Source organism: Balearica regulorum, chromosome 3, assembly GCF_011004875.1.
Source record: "Balearica regulorum gibbericeps isolate bBalReg1 chromosome 3, bBalReg1.pri, whole genome shotgun sequence".
NCBI classification, from domain to species: Eukaryota; Metazoa; Chordata; class Aves; order Gruiformes; family Gruidae; genus Balearica; species Balearica regulorum.
In genome coordinates this window covers 75,013,322-75,032,874 of record NC_046186.1, presented here as the reverse complement: position 1 = coordinate 75,032,874, position 19,553 = coordinate 75,013,322, and the positions used below count along the sequence as shown (strand labels likewise).

Here is a 19,553-nt window from a genome sequence, read left to right as displayed (position 1 = left end):
CCTGTAAGATATCACGTTACTTATCACCTCTGTTTTCCTCCAAAGTTCATCATTTGGTTTTGTGCTTCATAGAACTCAGAGAGGTCACCAAGTGCTCCTCGGGGGGAAATAAACTCACTGCTCAGGGATTCTCTTCATAAGCACTAAACAGGTTACAAAGTCATTACAGTTTGGCTTAGAAGGGGTAATAAAACCTGTTTGCAGAAAATCCACAGGCAGAAATCTTTGCCCATAGATGTTTTTGTCCAAATCCACACTACTGATGATCAGCCGCACTGTACCTCTTCCAGTCCTCCATCATTGCTTGCATTATTTGACACAAGCTAATTGTTTACAGGGCAGGAAAACTGGGAACAACATGAAAGGACCTTATGCAACCGCAGCTATGGGAACAGGACATTAATCATCCTCCTCAGTAAAAAGTGGCTGAGGATGTCTCCATTGCTTAAGCACACATTTACACATTAGCATTGTCTAATAAATTCACATGAAATAAAGGTAAAGTGTTTGTGAGACGGGGCTGTGGTTTACAGCAGCCTCTGCCCGCAGGCGGCAGAGGGCAGGGTGGGTACGCGAGGGCTGGTGATGGGACTCAGGGTCACTCTCAGCTTCTCGGGTGCGGGGCGGCTGCGTGTGACCCTCTGCAAGTTTGGTCTGGGCACCTCTGACTCAGAAGTGCCAACTTGTACTGCGGCGGCTGGTCTGCTTCCTATTTGGGGCACAACACTATTGTTCAGCTGTTAAGTGCCTAAAAGAAATCTGCCCTGTTGTGTCCTCTCTGTGTTGTCTTCTACTACACCCCCAAAGCAGCACGCACGCGGTCATCTATATCCCGTGTAATTTCAAGTATAGAGTTCTTCAGCTGTATATATACAACATTGCTTTCATAATATTTACGGCCTCTGAAGATACTGGACAAAGGAATTACCGCCTACGCCATACTGTGCACTGACAGACTCTCAGTGACAGATTGAGAGGGCCATAATCTAAGACATCAGGTCTTGTATTTCAAGTGTGTCATAAACAAAACAAAAGAAGAACAGAGGCCAAAACAAGAGAGCCAAAGTTTGTTTAGAAATGGCATTTGAGAAACAAAGGTTGTGATGCATGGCTTGACAATTGACAAAGTTAATTAATTATTTGTGAGTTTTGAGCAAACACTTTCAGCTGTTGTTTAAGCATTCAGTGAAAGACAAAGCCCTGGAAAGCAGCTGAGTTAGATGATTTAATGAGTTGCAACATACAAAGATGCCAACCCTGGATGACATTTTAGAACAGATCGGAGAATTTGACTTCTTTCAGAAACAAGCCCTCTTTGTCTTATGCCTGTTGTCTGCTGCCTTCACCCCAGTGTACGTGGGTGTCGTCTTCTTCGGGTTTATCCCTGAGCATCGCTGCTTCAGCCCTGGGGTGGCTGAGCTGAGCCAGCGGTGTGGCTGGAGCCTGGAGGAACAGCTCAATCGCACAGTTCCCGAGTGGGGCGGCCACGGGGCCAGTTTCGGCAGCCGCTGCAGGAGGTACGAGGTGGACTGGAACGCGACGGGTGTCAGCTGCACCGACCCCCTCGGCAGCCTCGTGGGCAATGGGAGCACCGTCCCCCTCGGTCCCTGCCAGGATGGCTGGGTCTACGACTCCCCAGGGACCTCTCTTGTGACTGAGGTAAAACATAGTTTGTCCAGCAAAATCACTCTTGCATGCACACCTTGAAGCTAGAAGATGTTGGATTGGTAAAGTTTGCTTTTGGTGCACAGCCTGAGCCTGACTGCTAATAAATAGTGAATATCAGGACTTGCTAGGGACTTAGAGCAAAGATTTATATGGATAAATAATGGGAAATTATTGCTTTTCCTGGGAGGATAATACTGCAAGCTTGTCATCAATCAGACAATGGCTATTCTCATAATCCAGTATTTCAGTCACCAAATTGAGGGTAGCACCCTGTAGCCCAAGCTGAAGAATTGTACATGTGGGTGATAATCCAGATACTCACGTACAATGAACAAGAAGTAGAAGATGAGGCTAAATTTTTCAGATAATGAGTTAGCAACAGCAGCATTCTTTTCTTCCAACCTACACTATCTAAACCAGATAGTTTAGAAAGTGAAAAACTGTGCAAACAAGTACTAACAGTCTAAAAGGCATGTAGAGACTTGAAGCATAAGAAGGACCTCAAAGGAGATCTCTTCTACTTCTCCTCCAGTCCCAAATCTGTATTAACTGTACCTAAATCACACCTAGCAGATGTTTTTGTAACCCATTCTTAAAAAACTTTGATACTGGATACTTCACAGCTTCCTCAGGCAGGGTATTCATATTCCCTTGCTTCACTATCATCATCATTACAAACCAACTCCACCTCACTTTCCCTTGGGACAGATGGGTTGGGGCAGAGAAGAGCACTCCCAGCCATCCTCCACATCAGTTGAGCCAGAGAAACTGATCTGAGCTGTTTGGTATGGCCCCAGCAAACTTCTCCGGGTTAGAAAGAGATTAAATAAGCAGCCAAAGACATTAATGCTTCTTTCTGGGCTGAAGCCTAGTTACACCTGAATATTTCAGCTGTAGAGAATGCACCAGTTTGCCCTCCTCCCCTTGCTGGTCATGGGTTATTAACTTGTTAATTGTAAATCAAAAGCAAGTTACGGAATACTGGTTCACTGCAGAGAAAAGTCAACCAAACTCTGGGTGTTTTGCCAGTGCTAATGAGGAGCGGGACAGTCACCTCTGGGCTCCCTGCCGGCAGGGCTCATGGCAGCCCCGCCACCTCTCATGCCTGGCACCGCTTTCACACTGTGAGATAATACACGGTTAGACAGGCCTTAGCATCTGGGAAGGAAATGATGCTCCAAGCGTCCTCCAAATTTCAAGGAGATGGGTGGGGAGGAGAGGGTGAGATTTTTCTGCGCTTTTTAATTTGTTCATTCAAAGTTTCTCTCCCTGTCTCACTCTCCTTATGTGTCATTGTGCAATCATTTTCCAGGGTGTAACTTTTCCACAAGGCTTGGGAAAATCCAGACAAGATGTATTGCAGATGTTAGTTTAAAAGATTAGAGGATTTCTTTTCTGGAGCCTGTTTTCTAGTTGTGTGTCATTGGTTTCCTTCCTCTTTGAACAGCCATGGTTTGTGTTGAGCATTCCCGCACTTTTAACTGTGGTTGCCCTTGCAGTTTAACCTGGTGTGTGAGGACTCCTGGAAGGTGGACCTCTTCCAGTCGTGTGTGAATGCTGGGTTTTTTATTGGCTCCATGAGCATTGGCTACATAGCAGACAGGTACGTAGTATGTAGACAGGTGTGAGATGAACTGTCTCCTCTGGTTATCTACTTTCTGCATGTCTCTGAAGAACATTCACGATTCAGAGGAAATGAATGCAATTAAAACTAGATTCAAAAGGCCCATGGGTCACTTACAAAGGGGTGGATGGTGGTTCCTAAGCCCCTGCTTTCAAAGGTTGTTGTGACCCAGGAATCCACAGAAATGCCTTGGTCTTGCTCCACTTTTAGAGCCTCTCAGTGGCTCCATGGGGAAATTGCACATTCACAAGTGAAGAGATTTTGTTTTCTTTCACAGTGGCAAACTGCAATGCGAGATGAAATTTTAACTCACACGCTGAGAACTATCTGCCTATCTTTGTGACAAATTTGTTTCACATTAATTTTAACAGTATCCAGATGGCCATAGATCAGTTTCAAAATAGGAGAGTTTTTCTCAGATACAGAAATAGAACAAGTTGCTCCCTCCTAAATTTTCTTTGGTCCCTTTTTTTCTCAGTTGACTCTGTATGTAGCCGGATCCAGACCTTATTATCCCCCATCACCTCTTTTCCATCACAAATGTCATTGTGCCATATATCTGCCCAGTGGGGTTTTTTTTTTAGGCTAGACTGAAAAAAAATTATGCTTTGTAGCTGACGTTCCTGTGCAAGTTTACCAAATTTTTCAGTAAAATGGCGAGAGGCTAAGACTGGAATTTAAAGAGGTGAAGGTAACACAAAGTGAACAATCCTCCTGTAGAGTCAGTCTGTCTCAGAGAAATGTTTTTGTTTTTTTTTTTTTCTTTGTATTCTCCAAACACAGGAGAGCACAATAAGCTTTTCCTCCCATGCTGATCAGGCCCCAAAACCATCTCTGTTGGACAGCTATTGCCACCGTTCCCTTCTTTTCACTTTCTCCCTCCTCCAAGGGGGAAGGTCTATGGGAAGGGGCACAGCCATCCCCCATAATACTTCTGCAGTGTCACAAAATAAGAATGGGACTGTGTTTGTCTTGCTGGTCCCTGCTCCTATGTTTCATTGCAGGAAAACACATCATCAGTTAGGTTGTGCATACCACCTTTGTGGAGAAAGTGGCTACCACAGTCTTAGCTAACCCCAACTTGTCCCTCCGCACCGACAAACCTGCTTGTGAAGAAGCTCATCTATGCATGGGCTGGACAGACCACTTTCCAGTCCTCAGTGAACCATTACCTTACTGCCAGTGAACCAAACCATGGGTTTTTTAAGCTTTCTGCTTAAACAGATGTTTTCATCAGCAGATAGTGATTTAGCAAAGTAACTCTTTCCGGCCATATCTTGTGTGTGGTTACACCTTTGGCAAAAAGATCTCTCAGGTGAAAGACATCAAATGGCTACAGCAGTACCACAAAGGTCCTACATTCAGTCCTCAGCTGGGATCCCCTGTCTGATTTGAAGGACAAAGGTTGACACGCTTACACCAATTTTTGGTTTTCTTCACACACATTTTGAAAGATCTTGGTTCCTTTTTCACATCAGAAACATATGTCAGCCCCCCATCCTCTCCCTTAAATTCAAATTCTTGTTTTCTAGCCAATCTTCTAGTGAATTTTAAAGTATTCTATCCTTTTTCCCAGAACTGACCCTTCGATAATGATACACAGCTTATGGGAGCAAAGGAGGGAATACATAGCAGCTGCTCATCCAGGCATGACAGGACATGAAACAGCAGTGAGCAGATCCGCAACCATCAGAGCCGCCACTCTTTAGATCACCTTTTCAGCACAGTGGTGGATTAAGCAATCACGTTCACTAGCAAAGGCATTTGTTGGCAGCGTGTGGCTGTGCGCACCAATAGAAACTGGAGCTCGCAAACCCACAGCCATTTATATCTGAAATGTGCTCTCTCTGTGTCAAAATACTGAAGGATCTTTTTAGCAAGGCTTATTATCAAGCAAAAGTATGAAAAGACATGAGGGAGTAGGATATCATTGCTGCTAAGATAAAGCACATGCATGTCATATCGTTAAGGGGTTTTCTACTGCTCTGCTCACTGCCATCCTGCCCCAGTTCACTGTGGGCCCCAAAGGCAGTACAAAATCCCATACCCAGAGTGTTGTGCTTAGAGCAAAAACAATTCCAGAAGCCTCAAATTTAGTAGAGGGAGTGCGAAAAAGGCCTGTGAATTCTGTGTTTCCTGGATTTGACATATCCATCCTCGTCTCATCAGACAGCCTGAGTGCAGCTGGAGTGCTAGTTTTCCTGTGCACGAGATTGCTGCAACCTCCTGTACTTGGGACAACTCCTGCAAATGTTTCCGGTGCTTCAGGGGAGGTTTCATAAGCTCTTCCCAAATGTGCTTCTCCCTGACACATTAGACCTACTCATTTACTTGATCGGTCTCTGGGCACACATCCAGGCGCTGACTTTGACATTCAAGAATCATAGGTCTCTTGGAAGTGGCACCTCTGTGTCCCTAGAGAGCTCCTGAGGTCAGTGCTAACATGCAGCATTGCCCCTCCACCATTCAGAGCTGGGGCACTGGGAAAGGGCCTTCTCAGGAGAGGACTCCTCTCGTGGTCTGATGAGAGGCTTTTGGGCTGGCCTTTAAGGCAAGTCAAAAATGTCTGTATGTCAGGCTTGTGACAGGAGGAGAGTTGGAGTGATGGGATCTGCTGATGTTATTATGGAGAACAGAAGACATTTACTTTGGCTGGCATTTATTATCATGCTATTTTTGTTAGTGGACATTGACTAATTTAATGGGTTTTATAAATCATACTTCTAACTGAATATACATCTCTGTCAGTTAGAAAAAAAATGTCTTTCCAGTGTTCCAGTAAGCTTGTTTCATTTGGAAACAATTTATTTCTGACTCCCAGTGAGTCATGGTGATACAGGGAATGACAAATAACACGGATATACAAGACCCTCTTCAAGAAATGCTTGTCAACCAAGGTTGAGGAGAAAATAGGTAACGATCACAGTTATTGAACAAGATTCCCATTAAAAAGCTATTGCAGCTCTGAAAGAAGGGCTGAAAAGCCACACCAGAGCATTTCTTGAACTCATTAGCTAAGTCATTAACCAGAAGTGAATGATGACCTGAAAACACAGGACAGGGGAGTCCCCTGAGCTTCCATCAAGATGAAAAATGCTGGAAAGGGAAGAACAGAGGCAGACTCCTACCTAAAATGAACAGAGAAGAGGGGGACAGGGACCATCTCCAGCCTCTTCAAACCCTTTGGCTTGCCACCCTACCTTGCTGGCAGCTGAACCCATTTCTTCTCTTTTCTTCTTTCCCTCCGCAGGTTTGGCCGCAAACTCTGCCTCCTGGTCACAATCCTCATCAATTTGGCCTCAGGGGTTCTCATGGCCTTTGCGCCGAGCTACACCTGGACGGTGATCTTCCGCCTGATACAGGGACTGGTCAGCAAGGGAGGCTGGCTGACAGGCTACGTCCTCAGTTACGGCAGCTTGCAATTACACTTTCCGAGTAGGAAACCCCCACTTAGGCTGACCCCGGTTGGTGCCTTCTAATTTTTAAGGAACCATGTGTAACAAGAGCAGACAGTGACACTGTGCTATTTACTGCCAAGCTGCACCTCTTTGCTTAAATGCAGGTGTCTATGACCAAAGCTTGCACCAGCTCATAGACATAAATTGAATAATTAGGAGGCAGCTCGGAAAACTAGGGAGCGTTCATATCTGGAGAGGCATGTGTCAAAATGAAGGACAAGGTCTAGAGACAGGAACTAATTGAAAAAGCTGAGAAGATGTATGACGCTTTTTCAGGAAAGGCAGCAAGTGGTGCTGTGAGAGACAACGCTTATGTTTCACAGCCTTGGTGCCAAAACGATTTTTGCCGTGCTGTTTCACATGTTTGGTGGGGAGGGAGGCTCTGTTCCCAAGCTGTACGGCAGGAAGGAGATGGAGGCAAGCAATGCCAGCCGTCTATTTTATTTTCCCATTTAGTTCTTAGCTAGTAGGAGTGGGAGGAAGAAAGCAACTTTTGCCCTGTGTTGATGGGTCAGGCCCTCAAAAGCAGGGGTGAAGTCCCCAGCTGACTGGCAGAGGAGGAAGGGTGAGGACTTGCCCTATGCTTTACACCAGGGACCCAGACCTGCTCTGCTTTCCAACCCGAACCCGCGCAAGGGCACGGCTGAGCACAGGGACTCCGCATGGTATTAGCTGGCAGGAGCTACATTCCCCCGCCTCTCCAAACCAATTTATTTTTGCTCATGCAACTTGTCTTTGCAGTTGCAGAATTTGTTGGCTCTAACTACCGCAGGGCAACGGGCATCATTTACCAGCTTGCCTTCAGCCTGGGACTCCTGGTCCTCACTGCCCTGGCTTATGCGCTTCCGCACTGGAGGTGGCTCCAGCTTACGGTCACGCTGCCCAATTTCTTCTTCCTGCTCTACTATTGGTAAGTGCCCGCTGTTAGATCTCCCAGCAATGCCGAGCCAAAAACAGGGGACTGTAACTGGGAGTTGAAGTGATCAGCCGTAGTGCTACACGCAGGAGTTGCAAGATGACGTTGCCTCAGATCTGGCATTTTTCTGTTGCTGTTCTCCCTAGGGGCCCAGGGGTTTACTCTGAATGACCTAAGAGCAGGGATCTACCTGCAAAATGTGGCAACACTTCTGTGTTTGGAGTCCTTGCCACCCATCACAAACTATTTCTTGAACAGTACTTGAGCTACTGTGAGAAGTGAGTTTTTCTAATCATTGATTAAAATTGCTTTTTATTGTTGTTGTGGTTTAACCCGGCAGGCAGCTAAAACAACCACACAGCCGCTCGCTCACTCCCCCACCCCACAGCGGGATGGAGGAGAGAATCAAAAAGGAAAAGAAAGAAAAAGGTAAAACTTGTGGGTTGAGATAAAGACAGCTTAATAGGACAGAAAAGGAAGGCAACAACAACAATAATAATAATAAAAGAATACACAAAACAAGCGATGCACAGCACAATTGCTCACCACCCAAAGCTGATGCTCAGCTAGTTCTCAAGCTGCACTCCCTCCCAGCCAACTGCCTTCCCCTGCCCCCTGCCAGGTATATGCTGAACATGATATTGTAAGGTATGGAATATCCCTTTGGCCAGCTGGGGTCAGCTGTCCTGGCTGTGCCCCCTCCCACCTTCTTGGGCACCCCCCACCTGCATATTGGCAGACCAATATGAGAAGCTGAAAAGTCCTTGACTGCTTGGCAACAACTAAAACCATGAGTGTGTTATCAACATTATTCTCATCCTAAATCCAAAACACAGCACCATACCCGCTACCAGAATGAAAATTAACTCTACCTTAGCTGAAACCAGGACATTTTTAAGTGCAAAATTTGATGACTATTTACAAAAAAATTGAGTGAAAATGCTCCTTAGAAAATTCCATAACCAGATCAGGGAACAGATTTGGGAGGGCTTTTGGGGGGGGGGGGGGGGGGGCGGGGGGAGAGAGAGTTTATTTTTAACATGGAGAAGCTGAAGGATTGGGTTTACAGCTGGGTTTTTTTTATATCCACAGACTATTAGCCATTTCTAAAACAGGTCAACAGAATTTATCTTAGACTAATGTTTCCAAACTGTAATACACTGGTTTTACCCTTACAAAATAAAAAAATAAAAAATCGCGTTATGTTGTCATTCAAGCGGAGCACAAATCAGAATGCAGTCATGGACAGACACAGCTACCACTGAGTTCACCACCACCCTTGGATATGCAATACACCATAGGATCCCAGCCTGAGAAACTCAGATCCATTTTCATTTTCTGTGTACCAGTAATGTGCATTTTCCTTCCACATAGCTGTCATGCTTATGTGTGTTGCAGGTGTCTGCCTGAGTCTCCCAGGTGGCTCATATCTCAAAAGCAAAATGACAAAGCTATGGAAGTTATTAAGCGCATCGCCAAGGGAAATAAGAAGAAGCTACCTCTCTCTTTCCAGGTGACTGCACTGCATTTGCTGCAGATATGCGAACCTCAAGGCAAATAATGTTATGAGTTTAGGATTGTTTTGGGGCTAGAGTAGGGAGCAGCTTGGCAACCAAAAGCAACACTGTTCCCTAAAGCAAAGGCAAGTGAGTTTTCTTGTCTTTGACTGCCTAGGACCCTTGCAGAGCATATGTGGGAAAAGAGGCTTGCAAAAATAGACAGTAGACAAGAAAAATTCTTTGTTAAGTAGCATCAATCAACATTAAACAACTCCATGGCTCCAAATCTCATGACTTAAAATTCCAGAACATCCTTATTCATTATTTTTTTTAAATGCTGCTTCATGCCATGCAACAGCCTCATACACAGGGCTACATAATTATGAAGATTGTATATATAAATATTTGTGTTTCCTTTCCCCAAAACACTCTGCACAAGTTATTTTGCCCTCAGTAACTTAACTGGCAAATGAAAACCATTATCCTCCCATTAATCCAGAGGAAAATATTAATTGCAGTGGTCACCACCCTGTCTCCTGTCCACTGTAATCTCTTGTTCTGTTGCTTGTGCTCCCAGAATCTCAACTCTGAAGATGAAGATGGAGAAAAGCGGAAACCTTCATTTCTAGACCTGGTCAGGACACCTCAGATCAGAAAACACACGTGCATTTTGATGTACAGTTGGTAAGGGAAGGCTTTTGCAGCCCAGAGAGAGGTGTGTGATTCAGTGCCCTAAATTGTCATCATTGATTTAAGCCTGTTTTGCTCCCAGCCAGCTGTAAATCTCAGTTCTTTGCATAAGCTCTCTCCCAAAACGTTTGTCTTCATTTGCACCCTGTTCTCTGCCCAGGTTCACAAGCTCCATCCTCTACCAGGGGCTCATCATGCACATGGGAATAGCCGCTGGGAACATGTACCTGGATTTCCTCTATTCTGCGCTTGTTGAGTTTCCAGCCGCCTTCATCCTCATGCTAACACTGGATCGCATTGGTCGTCGCTACCCCTGGGCTGCGGCAAACGTGATGGCAGGTGGTGCTTGCCTCGTTGCAGCATTAGTCCCAGACAGTGAGTCACGCAAACCTCCTCCATCAATGAATTCTCTCCCTGTCTGTTGGTTATTGCCCTGGAAAAATGGAAAACAATCCCTGTTAACCTGGCCCATGTCAGTATTGTGATCCAATGAAGACCAATACCATAAAAGCTAATATATGTCCCACCATCAGCATTTATACCAGCTAATGAGAGGCTGGAGAAATGGGGTGAATTAAATTTCAAAAATGGCATCAAAACATAGAATCATAGAATCATAGAACGGTTGGGTTGGAAATGACCTCAAAGGCCATCTAGTTCCCACCTCCCTGCCATGGGCAGGGACAACCTCCCAAAGCCCCATCCAACCTGGCCTTGTTTCCAGGGATGGGGCATCTACCACTTCTCTCGGCAAGTCTGCAGGTGCTTGATCATGAAGCACCCCATGTTAAGTCCACAATTTTTCTCTGGCCTAAAATTTGGATTTGAATGCACAATTCAGGGTTTTCATCCAAAAATCTCCATGTTTTCTGTTTCTAAAAGGAAAATGTATGGGCACATGCACACACTTAAAACACCATCTGGGTACCATAAATGCTTTCTGCCATCATCAGTGCTGCTGCCATGAATGTAGGATGTTGAGCAACCATCATGACAGGCACTTGGCTTTGTTTAGCTAGGTGTTCACTCCAAGGCCATAGTCTCAAAGCAACGTGTCCCTTAAGGGCCACGGAATGACACATCTTTCCTTTCTCTTTATGGAATACAACTAGACTGAAACCACAGGCATAACAGTGCCAAACAACTATGAGTTCATGGAGGAACAAGTACAAAACCACAAAATGTTATGGAAAAATGGGCAAAACCCTCAAAGTGTCCAAACAATGGAAACGCATTTTAACAGACGACTGAGGAGTGCAAGGGCTATGCAAGGGGCCGCTGGGCTTTGCTGGGGGAGCGCAGGGGTGGGAGTCCTGCGGCCCCGCAGCTGTTGCCTGTGCCAGGGCATGGGGAGCAGCAGTGCCCGGGTGAGCACCTTGCACAGGAGACAGGTATGGCCGGTGAAGACATTGCTGCCAATTCGGCTCAGTCCATGGTTTAATGCCCTGCCGGGCTTGCCGGTGGCACCCACTAGCAGAGACCCCAGCCTTCCCCCCTTGCCTGCGTCAGCACTGCCAGCCCCGAGCTGAGCCACCTTCAAAGCCCATAGCCCAAAGTCCAGCCCTCCAGAAAAGGGTTATTTTTCACCCAGGCTGACTCTGCAGGGGCGGTGGGGCAGACAGAGCCCCAGTGGGGAGGCCGGGACGGCCCTGGACTCCCACAGCTGCGATTGCTGCAACCCACACGCAGCAGTGGCTGGTGTCTCGGCTCCAGAGAGGTTCTGCTGGCAGGGCTTACCAGCAGCTGTGGGTCAGTAAAATAACGCCCAGGGCTTGATGAGTCCCCCAGATGGCTAAGTGAGGGAGAAACTCAACGCTCCGAGTGCGCTAATAGCTGAAACATCTGACCTCACAATCCAAGGTCAGTTGGGGATCTAAAAGCCCACATGGCACACAGAGGTGTCCTGGGCTGACCCTATGCACAGGGCTGTGATATTCATTTATTTGCAACAGACATCTGTAGCTCCAGGTGTGAAAGCAATTGTAGAGCACACACTGAGAGACAGGGAGGCAACACAAACTTGTTCCAGCCTGAAAGCTGTCAGAAGCCTCTGTGCAAAAGTAAGGAGCATTTTGCTGATAAGTAGGTTTCAACTACCAAACACTGCAGCTGCCCTCTGTTTAGTTTTATTGCAAGCAAGAAATGATGTCTTACATAAGCTTTTGGTTAATGCACAGGATAAACCCAAGCTACTTTGTATCATTGATTTCTCCTCTCTGACAGCAACCTAGCAAAGTCTCGTCTCTTGGTTATTTGCTTAAATCACAGGACAATTGCATTATAAATTCTCTATTGAGTGAAACGGAACACCATCATGTGCTGTCCTCTTGACCTTTCATGATGGCAAACTTACTGTTTCCTTAAATTAAACCTTTAATGCTATTTTAAGTCAAGAGCAGAAAACAAGGTAGTTTTGTATTACAACCTTAAGGTGCACAATGTCTTTCCAGCTCTTTATTGGCTTAAAATGACTGGAGCTTGCTTGGGCAGGATGGGAATTACCATGTGCTATGAAATTATTTGTGTGGTAAATCCTGAGCTGTATCCAACATTTCTCAGGTAAGTGAGAAATCTTTTGTTAGCTGGTAAAAGCACTGGGTGTTTCTCTGGGAGAGGCCAACCCAGGGCTGTGGATGCAGCTGGGGGAGCCCGTGGCTCATGCACTGCCCTGGAAGAGGCGTTTGCATGTATAAAGCACACTTTTATACATTGTGGAGGAGAGCTGCTAGGTGGTGCAGTAGAAATCCACCGCTTTCCCTGGCCAAAGCCCCTTCCCCTCTTCTGAGCCCAGCACTGGGGTTTCTGAGGGGATGTGTAAGAAACCTTCCCAGACACCCTCAGGCTCCCCTTCCAGTGCAGTTCAGTGAACCAGGAGAAGTTAAATGCTCATTAACCTCCCTCCTCCAATACAGAGTTAGTCTTAATGTCTTGCCTTGTGTCTCTCCTTCCTCACCCATTTCATCTTGTGGTTTTTCTCCAAGGGAGAATTCTGTCTCTGCTCTTTTTTGATTACGTTCACCAGAATAGGGGCCAGGCCTTTCTAAGCCCCTTCCTAAGCCCCAGGTTGTTACCTGTCTTTTCCTCTCTGCGGCTCATGGGCCATCCCTCCTCCCATCAGCTGCAAATCCCCCAGGCAGGGTGCGGACCCGCTCATCCCCACAGCAGGGCTGGGCGAATTCTTGTGGGTCCTGCCAGGGTGCTGCACACTCAGGCAGAGCCCGTGACATGTGTGTGTGTATGTGTGCACACGTTGTGTGTGTGCACGTGCTTTGCAGGAACCTGGGAGTCCTCGTCTGCTCGTCCATGTGCGACCTTGGTGGGATTATAACGCCCTTCCTCGTGTACAGACTGGCAGAGGTCTGGCACGAACTGCCCCTGGTCATCTTTGGTAAGAGAGCTGCGAGACGGGTCGGTTGGCCACAGCCTAGATGAATAAGTTTGGTGATCTATTTCCTGCCTTAAAAAAAAAAAAATGTGGACAGATGTATGTACACATGTGTACACATGTAAGATGCAGCTTAGTAAGTCTGTTTCATCTGTGTGGTTGGAAGTTGTAGCAAAATCGCCCCTTCTGCAATAAAGGGGACCCCATATTTTTGGGACAGCTCTTCCAAGTGTTGAGCCCTTCCCAAGGGAAGAATGTCTTTGGGTTCTGCCCCTCCCACCCACAGCATGGTTACAGGGCATGAGGTCCGAGCGGGATGGCCTCTTCCCTCCCTGCACAAAAGTCACACTTCACCTCTTGCTGGCACCTCAGTCTGTCAAGGATCCCATGGCAATTTAGGATGGCAAAGCAGCATGTCAGCCCTAATGTTATGGCTACTACCCTAAAAAAAGGGCTGCCTAGAATGTCTGCTACTGCGTGTATTCAAATAGGTGTGCCTGCATGCACCGTCTGCCCTGGTCATAGCAGGGTCTAAAACTAATCAGAAGGTGAAATTGACCAGGTGAGCTGGTAGCAACCTTTTGTGCGTGTCCTAATCTAGTCAAAAGTGGGGATGACAGCTAGTGTCACCCCAATCCCATGCCAGCTGGACAACCAGAGCCAAAAATCTGTTTCCTTTGCATTGTGTGCACAAAGCAAGGGAGCCAGACCATCCCTGGGTCTGTGACCCAGGATGGCTTTCCAGGCCTCAGATGCACCTCAGAAACGTCAGCAATTACTCTGAAAAATGAGAATCATGTAGATAAAAAGCCAAACATTATTATCACTTCGAGGAGACCTTATTCAATTGTCAGGGCAGCTGTGTCTCAGTGAGAATTAATTAGTGACTTGGAATTAAACTCGGGCATGACGATTGCATTGCCTTCGTGATCCTTGTTCTGTGTTTGCAGCTGTGATCGTTTTAATCGACGGTGGCTTGGTTTTGCTCCTACCTGAGATGAAGGGAAAGAATCTGCCTGAGACCATTGAAGATGCTGAAAATCTGCACAGGTATGGCATTAAGAGCAGAGCAACTTTCCTTTACATTTGCAAAATCTGCTAAAAAAAACATTTCTTGTACATCTCCAAGGATCGGTTGGGTTGGGTTGTAGATGTGTAAATACAGTGGATGGCTTGTGGGTACCTGATCCCTAGTAGCAACATCGGGTCCTGGGCTCTCCTGTATGATCTGGCCAGAATCCCCTAACACCTTACACAGGAGCCAGACAGTAAGAGAAGGCGTGGAGGGTGGTTTCACCGGCCATCTGAAAAGCATCAATCTGGGCTTCAGTCGCTCCTCAGGCAGCGCATACAGCCGCTCTGCCTTGAGAGGCATCTGTCAGCATGGGGAAACATGTCCTCCCTGCCACTGTCAGCCACTGCCGGCAGCTGAAGGTGGCTTTCAGGCAGGAGACCACCACGGCACAGTGGTGGGAGCTTTCAGCAGCTCATTCAGCCATCCTACCTGCCCAGGGAAGGTGAGGCAGAGGGGTGAAGGCACCGCTCCTCAGGGAAAGGTGAGCAGGTTGATGGCATGGAAACACTACTTGAGCTGGCTTTTGTACCTGTGCAAAATAAAGCCAGGGAACACAACCCTTGGTCACACTACCCTCCTGAAAACTTAGCAGTCCCACCTAAGCATCTGTAGCTGCCAGCTGCAGCCTGTGTGTGCCCAGGTGTGCTCACCATCCCGGTCTCACCTCCTGTGTGCAGCTGTGCCAGTAAAGGGACCACTGATGCCCCTAGAGTTGCTCATACGCAAAGGGGACAAAGCTGGTGGTGGTGCGCTTTTAAATTTGGGGAGCAATGCAGGGTTTCAGTGCTTTCTCCTTCTGGCACGACTCGCACCTGCTGGAGCAGCTCCCAGGGTGAAGGTAGAGTTCCACAGGCACTGGAGGAGTTGCTCAGATTCACTGAAGCTGATGCAGAGCCAAAAAGACACTTGTTCTGGTAAAAAATTGGGTGTGGGAGGAAAAGGACCTAGCCTGGCCAGAAAGGGATGGCAATGTAGCACAGGGTAAAGCAGGGAAAGGTTGCATCTAGGAAATGTTAGGAAGTCCATACATGCAACCACACACCCAGATGTTACTTTAGAAACCACCTAGAATAACAGCTTTTACAGTAGAAAATACCAGAGTTAAAGTTGCTATTGCTAGTGTTATGATAGGATTTCCAGACAGCAGCACAGCTGCCACGAGGCCACAGAAAGTCTCCAATTTACTCCTTATTCTGCTGCTCTTCAAAATAATCTAAGCTCATTTAAAAAATTGCCTCTCATAAGACATCTGTTAAACCCAATTTTCAATCAATATAAGCATATGGATTATTTGGGGATCATGCTTTAAGCCACCAGGAGCATCACCTGCCTTTTCCCCTTTCCTTCTGCAGGCAAGAAAGAAGCAAAGAAAAAACTATTTATCTCCACGTTCTGACTTCTGAAGCTGCCTCCAAGTAAGAATCATAGAATCATTTTGGTTGGAAAAGAGCTTTAAGATCATCGAGTTCAACCATTAACCTAGCACTGCCAAGTTCACCACTAAACCATGTCCCTAAGTGCCACATCTCCACCTCTTTTAAATACCTCCAGGGATGGTGACTCAACCACTTCCCTGGGCAGCCTGATCCAATGCTTGACAACCCTTTCAGTGAAGAAATTTTTCCTAATCTAAACCTCCCCTGGTGCAACTTGAAGCCATTTCCTCTTGTCCTATCGCTTGTTACTTGGAAGAAGAGCGCCCTTGACACCACATGCAGGGGACGAGCCAGGCCAACATGGCGATCTTTTCTGCATTGCACCTTCCCAGCTGCCAGCAGTCTGTGGCTTGGGGACTTCCTGAGCCAGAGGTCATCTGCCCGCATTTCTGCTTGAGTCCCTCATGGACCGTCCTTCCACAAATTTTTCTATTTGCCTTTTGAACACATTCATGCTTCTGGAATTCCAGGGCATCTGGCAGCAGCAACTTGTGTGGTGTGAGTGGGAAATTCATGAACGAACACTCTTCTGCTTGTTATAGAACTAAAAATCTCTTTGTGCTGCTCACTCGCAGTTCATTTCTGTAGTGAGGAGGAGTGCATTCGTGACCCCAACTCACCTCCTCCAAGCTACACCTGATTCTGCCTGAAAGCAAGCATGTGTACACAGTAACTGATTTACTGTCACATTTCCCCCTACACCCCTTTAAATCTGACTGACACCAGTCAGTCCTGATGCCCAGCAGGTCAGCTTTGTGAGACAGCTCTGGCTGCCCAGCAGCAAGCGCTGCCACTGCAGAGCCCGCTTCGGGAGTCCAGGACATCCAGAAGCCCCTCTTCCCTCCCAGTTTACTCTTCTTCCAGAGAAATAAGTACAAAAAGTAAGTACTTCTAAGCCCAGGCTGGCTTTTAAGCTTCGACGTCCCAGAATTTGACTGGATATTAGGCAAGCTGGAAAATGAAAAGGAAGGCAAAGAGGAGTTAGAGGCAGTGAAGCCTCATGACATGGGGGACTGCATGCAACTACATCATCATTAGGGATCAGTGATGAGGCAGAGGGAGAAAACCTCATCACAGACACCCACTGGGAGAGGCATGAACAATAACAGGACACGGTGCATATTAAAGTATATTCATGTTTGTATTTACACATGTCACGGTTTAGCCCCAGACAGCAGCTTAGCACCACACAGCTGCTCACTCACTCATCCCACCTTCCCACGGTGGAATGGAGAGAAGAATCAGAAGAAAGGTAAAACTCATGGGTTGGGATAAGGACAGTTTACTAGGACAGCAAAGGGAGAGGAAAACAACTGCAGCAATGCTTATAAAAGAATATATAAAGTGGGTGATTCACAATGCAATTTTCTCACTGCCCGGAACCCGATGCTCAGCCCGTCCCTGAGCAGTGACCCCCTTCTCCCCGGCCAGCTGCCCCCTTATATCCAGAGCATGACATCATGGTATGGAATATCCCTTTGGCTAGTTTGGGTCAGCTGTCCTGGCTGCGTACCCTCCCAGCTTTTTGTGAAAGTTAACTCTCTCCTAGCCAAAAATCAGGACAGCATGTTTGTTTTCCTAATGCCGTGAGTTTGGTTTTTGCATGGCCAAACTCCAAAACAGCTGTAAGGGATAAGGACTGAGGTGGGGGGTGGGGGGGAAAGATGAACCGAAAAAAGGATACGGCTGTCTAAGCAGATCTCCCTCAATAACATGCTGGAAAAAACACTGCTCTAGTGCTTTTGAAGATTGAAGGGTCCTCTCCACAAGTCTTTGGAAGCACTTAAAATGTGATTCACATCATGTTCATCAACTTGTGTATATTCTCTGGATTTGGGGGTGTCTCCTTACCAACCCCAGTTCTGGGAAAAGGCCCAATTTCTCCATATTTCAAAACATTTACAGAACGTAGGATGACACAGTGCCATACAGTAGGGATTAGATTGGAACAAACTGCAAATAAAATTTAGCACATGCATTTTTTTGATGACACAATAAATAGGGGAGATGGAAACCACATGAGCTTTGCACTGACCTGTAAGATGGGATTTTCTGCCAATTCAGGAACACATGCACACCTTGACAAAACAACCATGTTAAGATTACAGCTTGCAGACAATAAGCCTTAATGAGTCTCTGATACACCACAGAGTCTGGGGCCATGTTTGGTGGGATAAAATTAGCACTGGCGTCTCCAAATGGCAGCTATGCTGACACGGTAGTGTTTGGATGTCAGTGCTGACAGCAACGGCAGAGGACAAGAATGTGCTTAGGAAGCGCTGCCCTGGCCCACATCTGCAGCCAGGCTGCCCACCAGATAATGCCAGGGAGAACACCGGAAGCTTTGTAGAAGTAAAGAGTAATTCTTTCCAAACCTCAGTTACTGAAGGTTGGTAGGCACCCAGAAACATGGAGTTTTTATGTTCTCTTTAGGCACAGTCCCTATACTGTGGTTTTAAGTAGCTGGGTAAGGGACAAAGTCTTCTTAAAAGACCAGTCTCACTTTCATTAATCTGGACACAGACATGTCCAGGTGCTCCCTGGGTTGCCTGAGGCAGCCAATGGTTGGGCCCTGAAATGCTTCTTCCCAAGCTCCAGAGACAGTCCTGCCACCAAGCTGGTTATACTCCAGCAGCCCCAGGAACAGACAAGCTTCAGCTCCTGTTAATGGGAAGGGAAGCTGGCAAAATGTTGTTTTATCTAAAGCAGGATGTTAGGCAGCTTGTCTCATATCCTGGAGAAGATCCACTCCTACCACGCACCCAGGACACAAAGGCTCTCTGCACTTAGAGAGCAACCATGTGCAGCTGGAGCAGATTTGACATGTTTCACTGACTTCCCAACTCCAGGAGGCAACACATGAATTGACAAGGTCACCAGCAAGGAAATCAGTGAAGCAGATTTGCTCATTAAGGTGCCACCAGAAGGAAATGCTGATATGACTTGTAGGTGTTTGTGAAGTGAAGGCACTCCAGAGCCTGCCACCCCTGCACCTCCTGCTGTGGCAGTAGCGGTGCTTATGGAAAAAGATGCCAGTGTATGGGTAAGGGTCTAGAAAGTCAGCTTGCGTAGTTACTTGTATTTGCTTTGCTTGATTTCTTGCCTCCTCCCCCCATTTCTTTCTGCACAGTGTTTTCAACAGGTTTCAAATCAATGAACTCTGATAAAGACAGCTGTTCTGCCAGATTTCTTTTGTTGCAGAGCACAGACATCTCTGCCATCACAGCAGGACACCAGCTCCACAGGACACATAATTACATCCTCACTGTCCCTTTTGTCTATCTCAGGACCAGACTGTTCCTCTCTGACCCTGAAGCAAACATTAGTTTTGCAACTGCCTGGGCCAAAGTCATGTCACTCCAGATCTGTTTTTACATTCTCAGAGCAACCTGGTCATGGCCCTGTTTCGCTGGACAACATGCTTCCCTGCCTTTGAGACCCTTCACAGCAACACTGACCATTAACTGGGGCTCAGGCCAGTCAGAAACAAGGGCAAGATCACCATACCACCACCGCAGGAAGCAATCCTGGGGGAATAGCACACCGCCTGCCAGAGGCCAGCAATGCTTTGCTCAGCTGGAAGCTCTCTTCCTGCAGATGGTCGTTAAATGGCAGCAGTATCTTGTGCCCCACATACAGCATCCTTCTTGAAAGCCAGCATTCCCCAAGAGCGCTAGGGACCAACAAGACAGAAGCAGCGAAGAGGAGCCACAGTACTGCTGTGCCTGTTTTCCTCTGAAAGCACAAAACTGCCACAGTTGCTAAGTGGGAAGGACTAGGAAAAATGTGAAAGGTGCAGGCT

The 19,553-nt window shown here is 46.9% G+C and overlaps 1 protein-coding gene across 2 annotated transcripts; it reads left to right on the top strand.

The window, feature by feature from the left end:
- The first annotated feature begins 1,207 nt into the window (after nucleotides 1-1,207).
- Nucleotides 1,208-18,935, top strand: LOC104637356 (solute carrier family 22 member 2-like). Of its 2 annotated transcripts, XM_075748498.1 has the most exons (12): nucleotides 1,208-1,659; nucleotides 3,168-3,271; nucleotides 6,543-6,697; nucleotides 7,492-7,660; nucleotides 9,065-9,179; nucleotides 9,743-9,849; nucleotides 10,016-10,230; nucleotides 12,306-12,414; nucleotides 13,131-13,243; nucleotides 14,191-14,290; nucleotides 15,668-15,730; nucleotides 15,867-18,935. In XM_075748498.1, exons 1-12 carry the CDS (start codon nucleotides 1,249-1,251, stop codon nucleotides 15,946-15,948), a joined length of 1,743 nt encoding a protein of 580 aa, XP_075604613.1. In that variant the 5' UTR covers nucleotides 1,208-1,248; the 3' UTR covers nucleotides 15,949-18,935. The 2 variants fall into 2 exon arrangements, with proteins under 2 accessions (XP_075604613.1, XP_075604614.1); XM_075748499.1 differs by lacking the exons at nucleotides 6,543-6,697; nucleotides 7,492-7,660.
- Nucleotides 18,936-19,553: the final 618 nt, after the last annotated feature.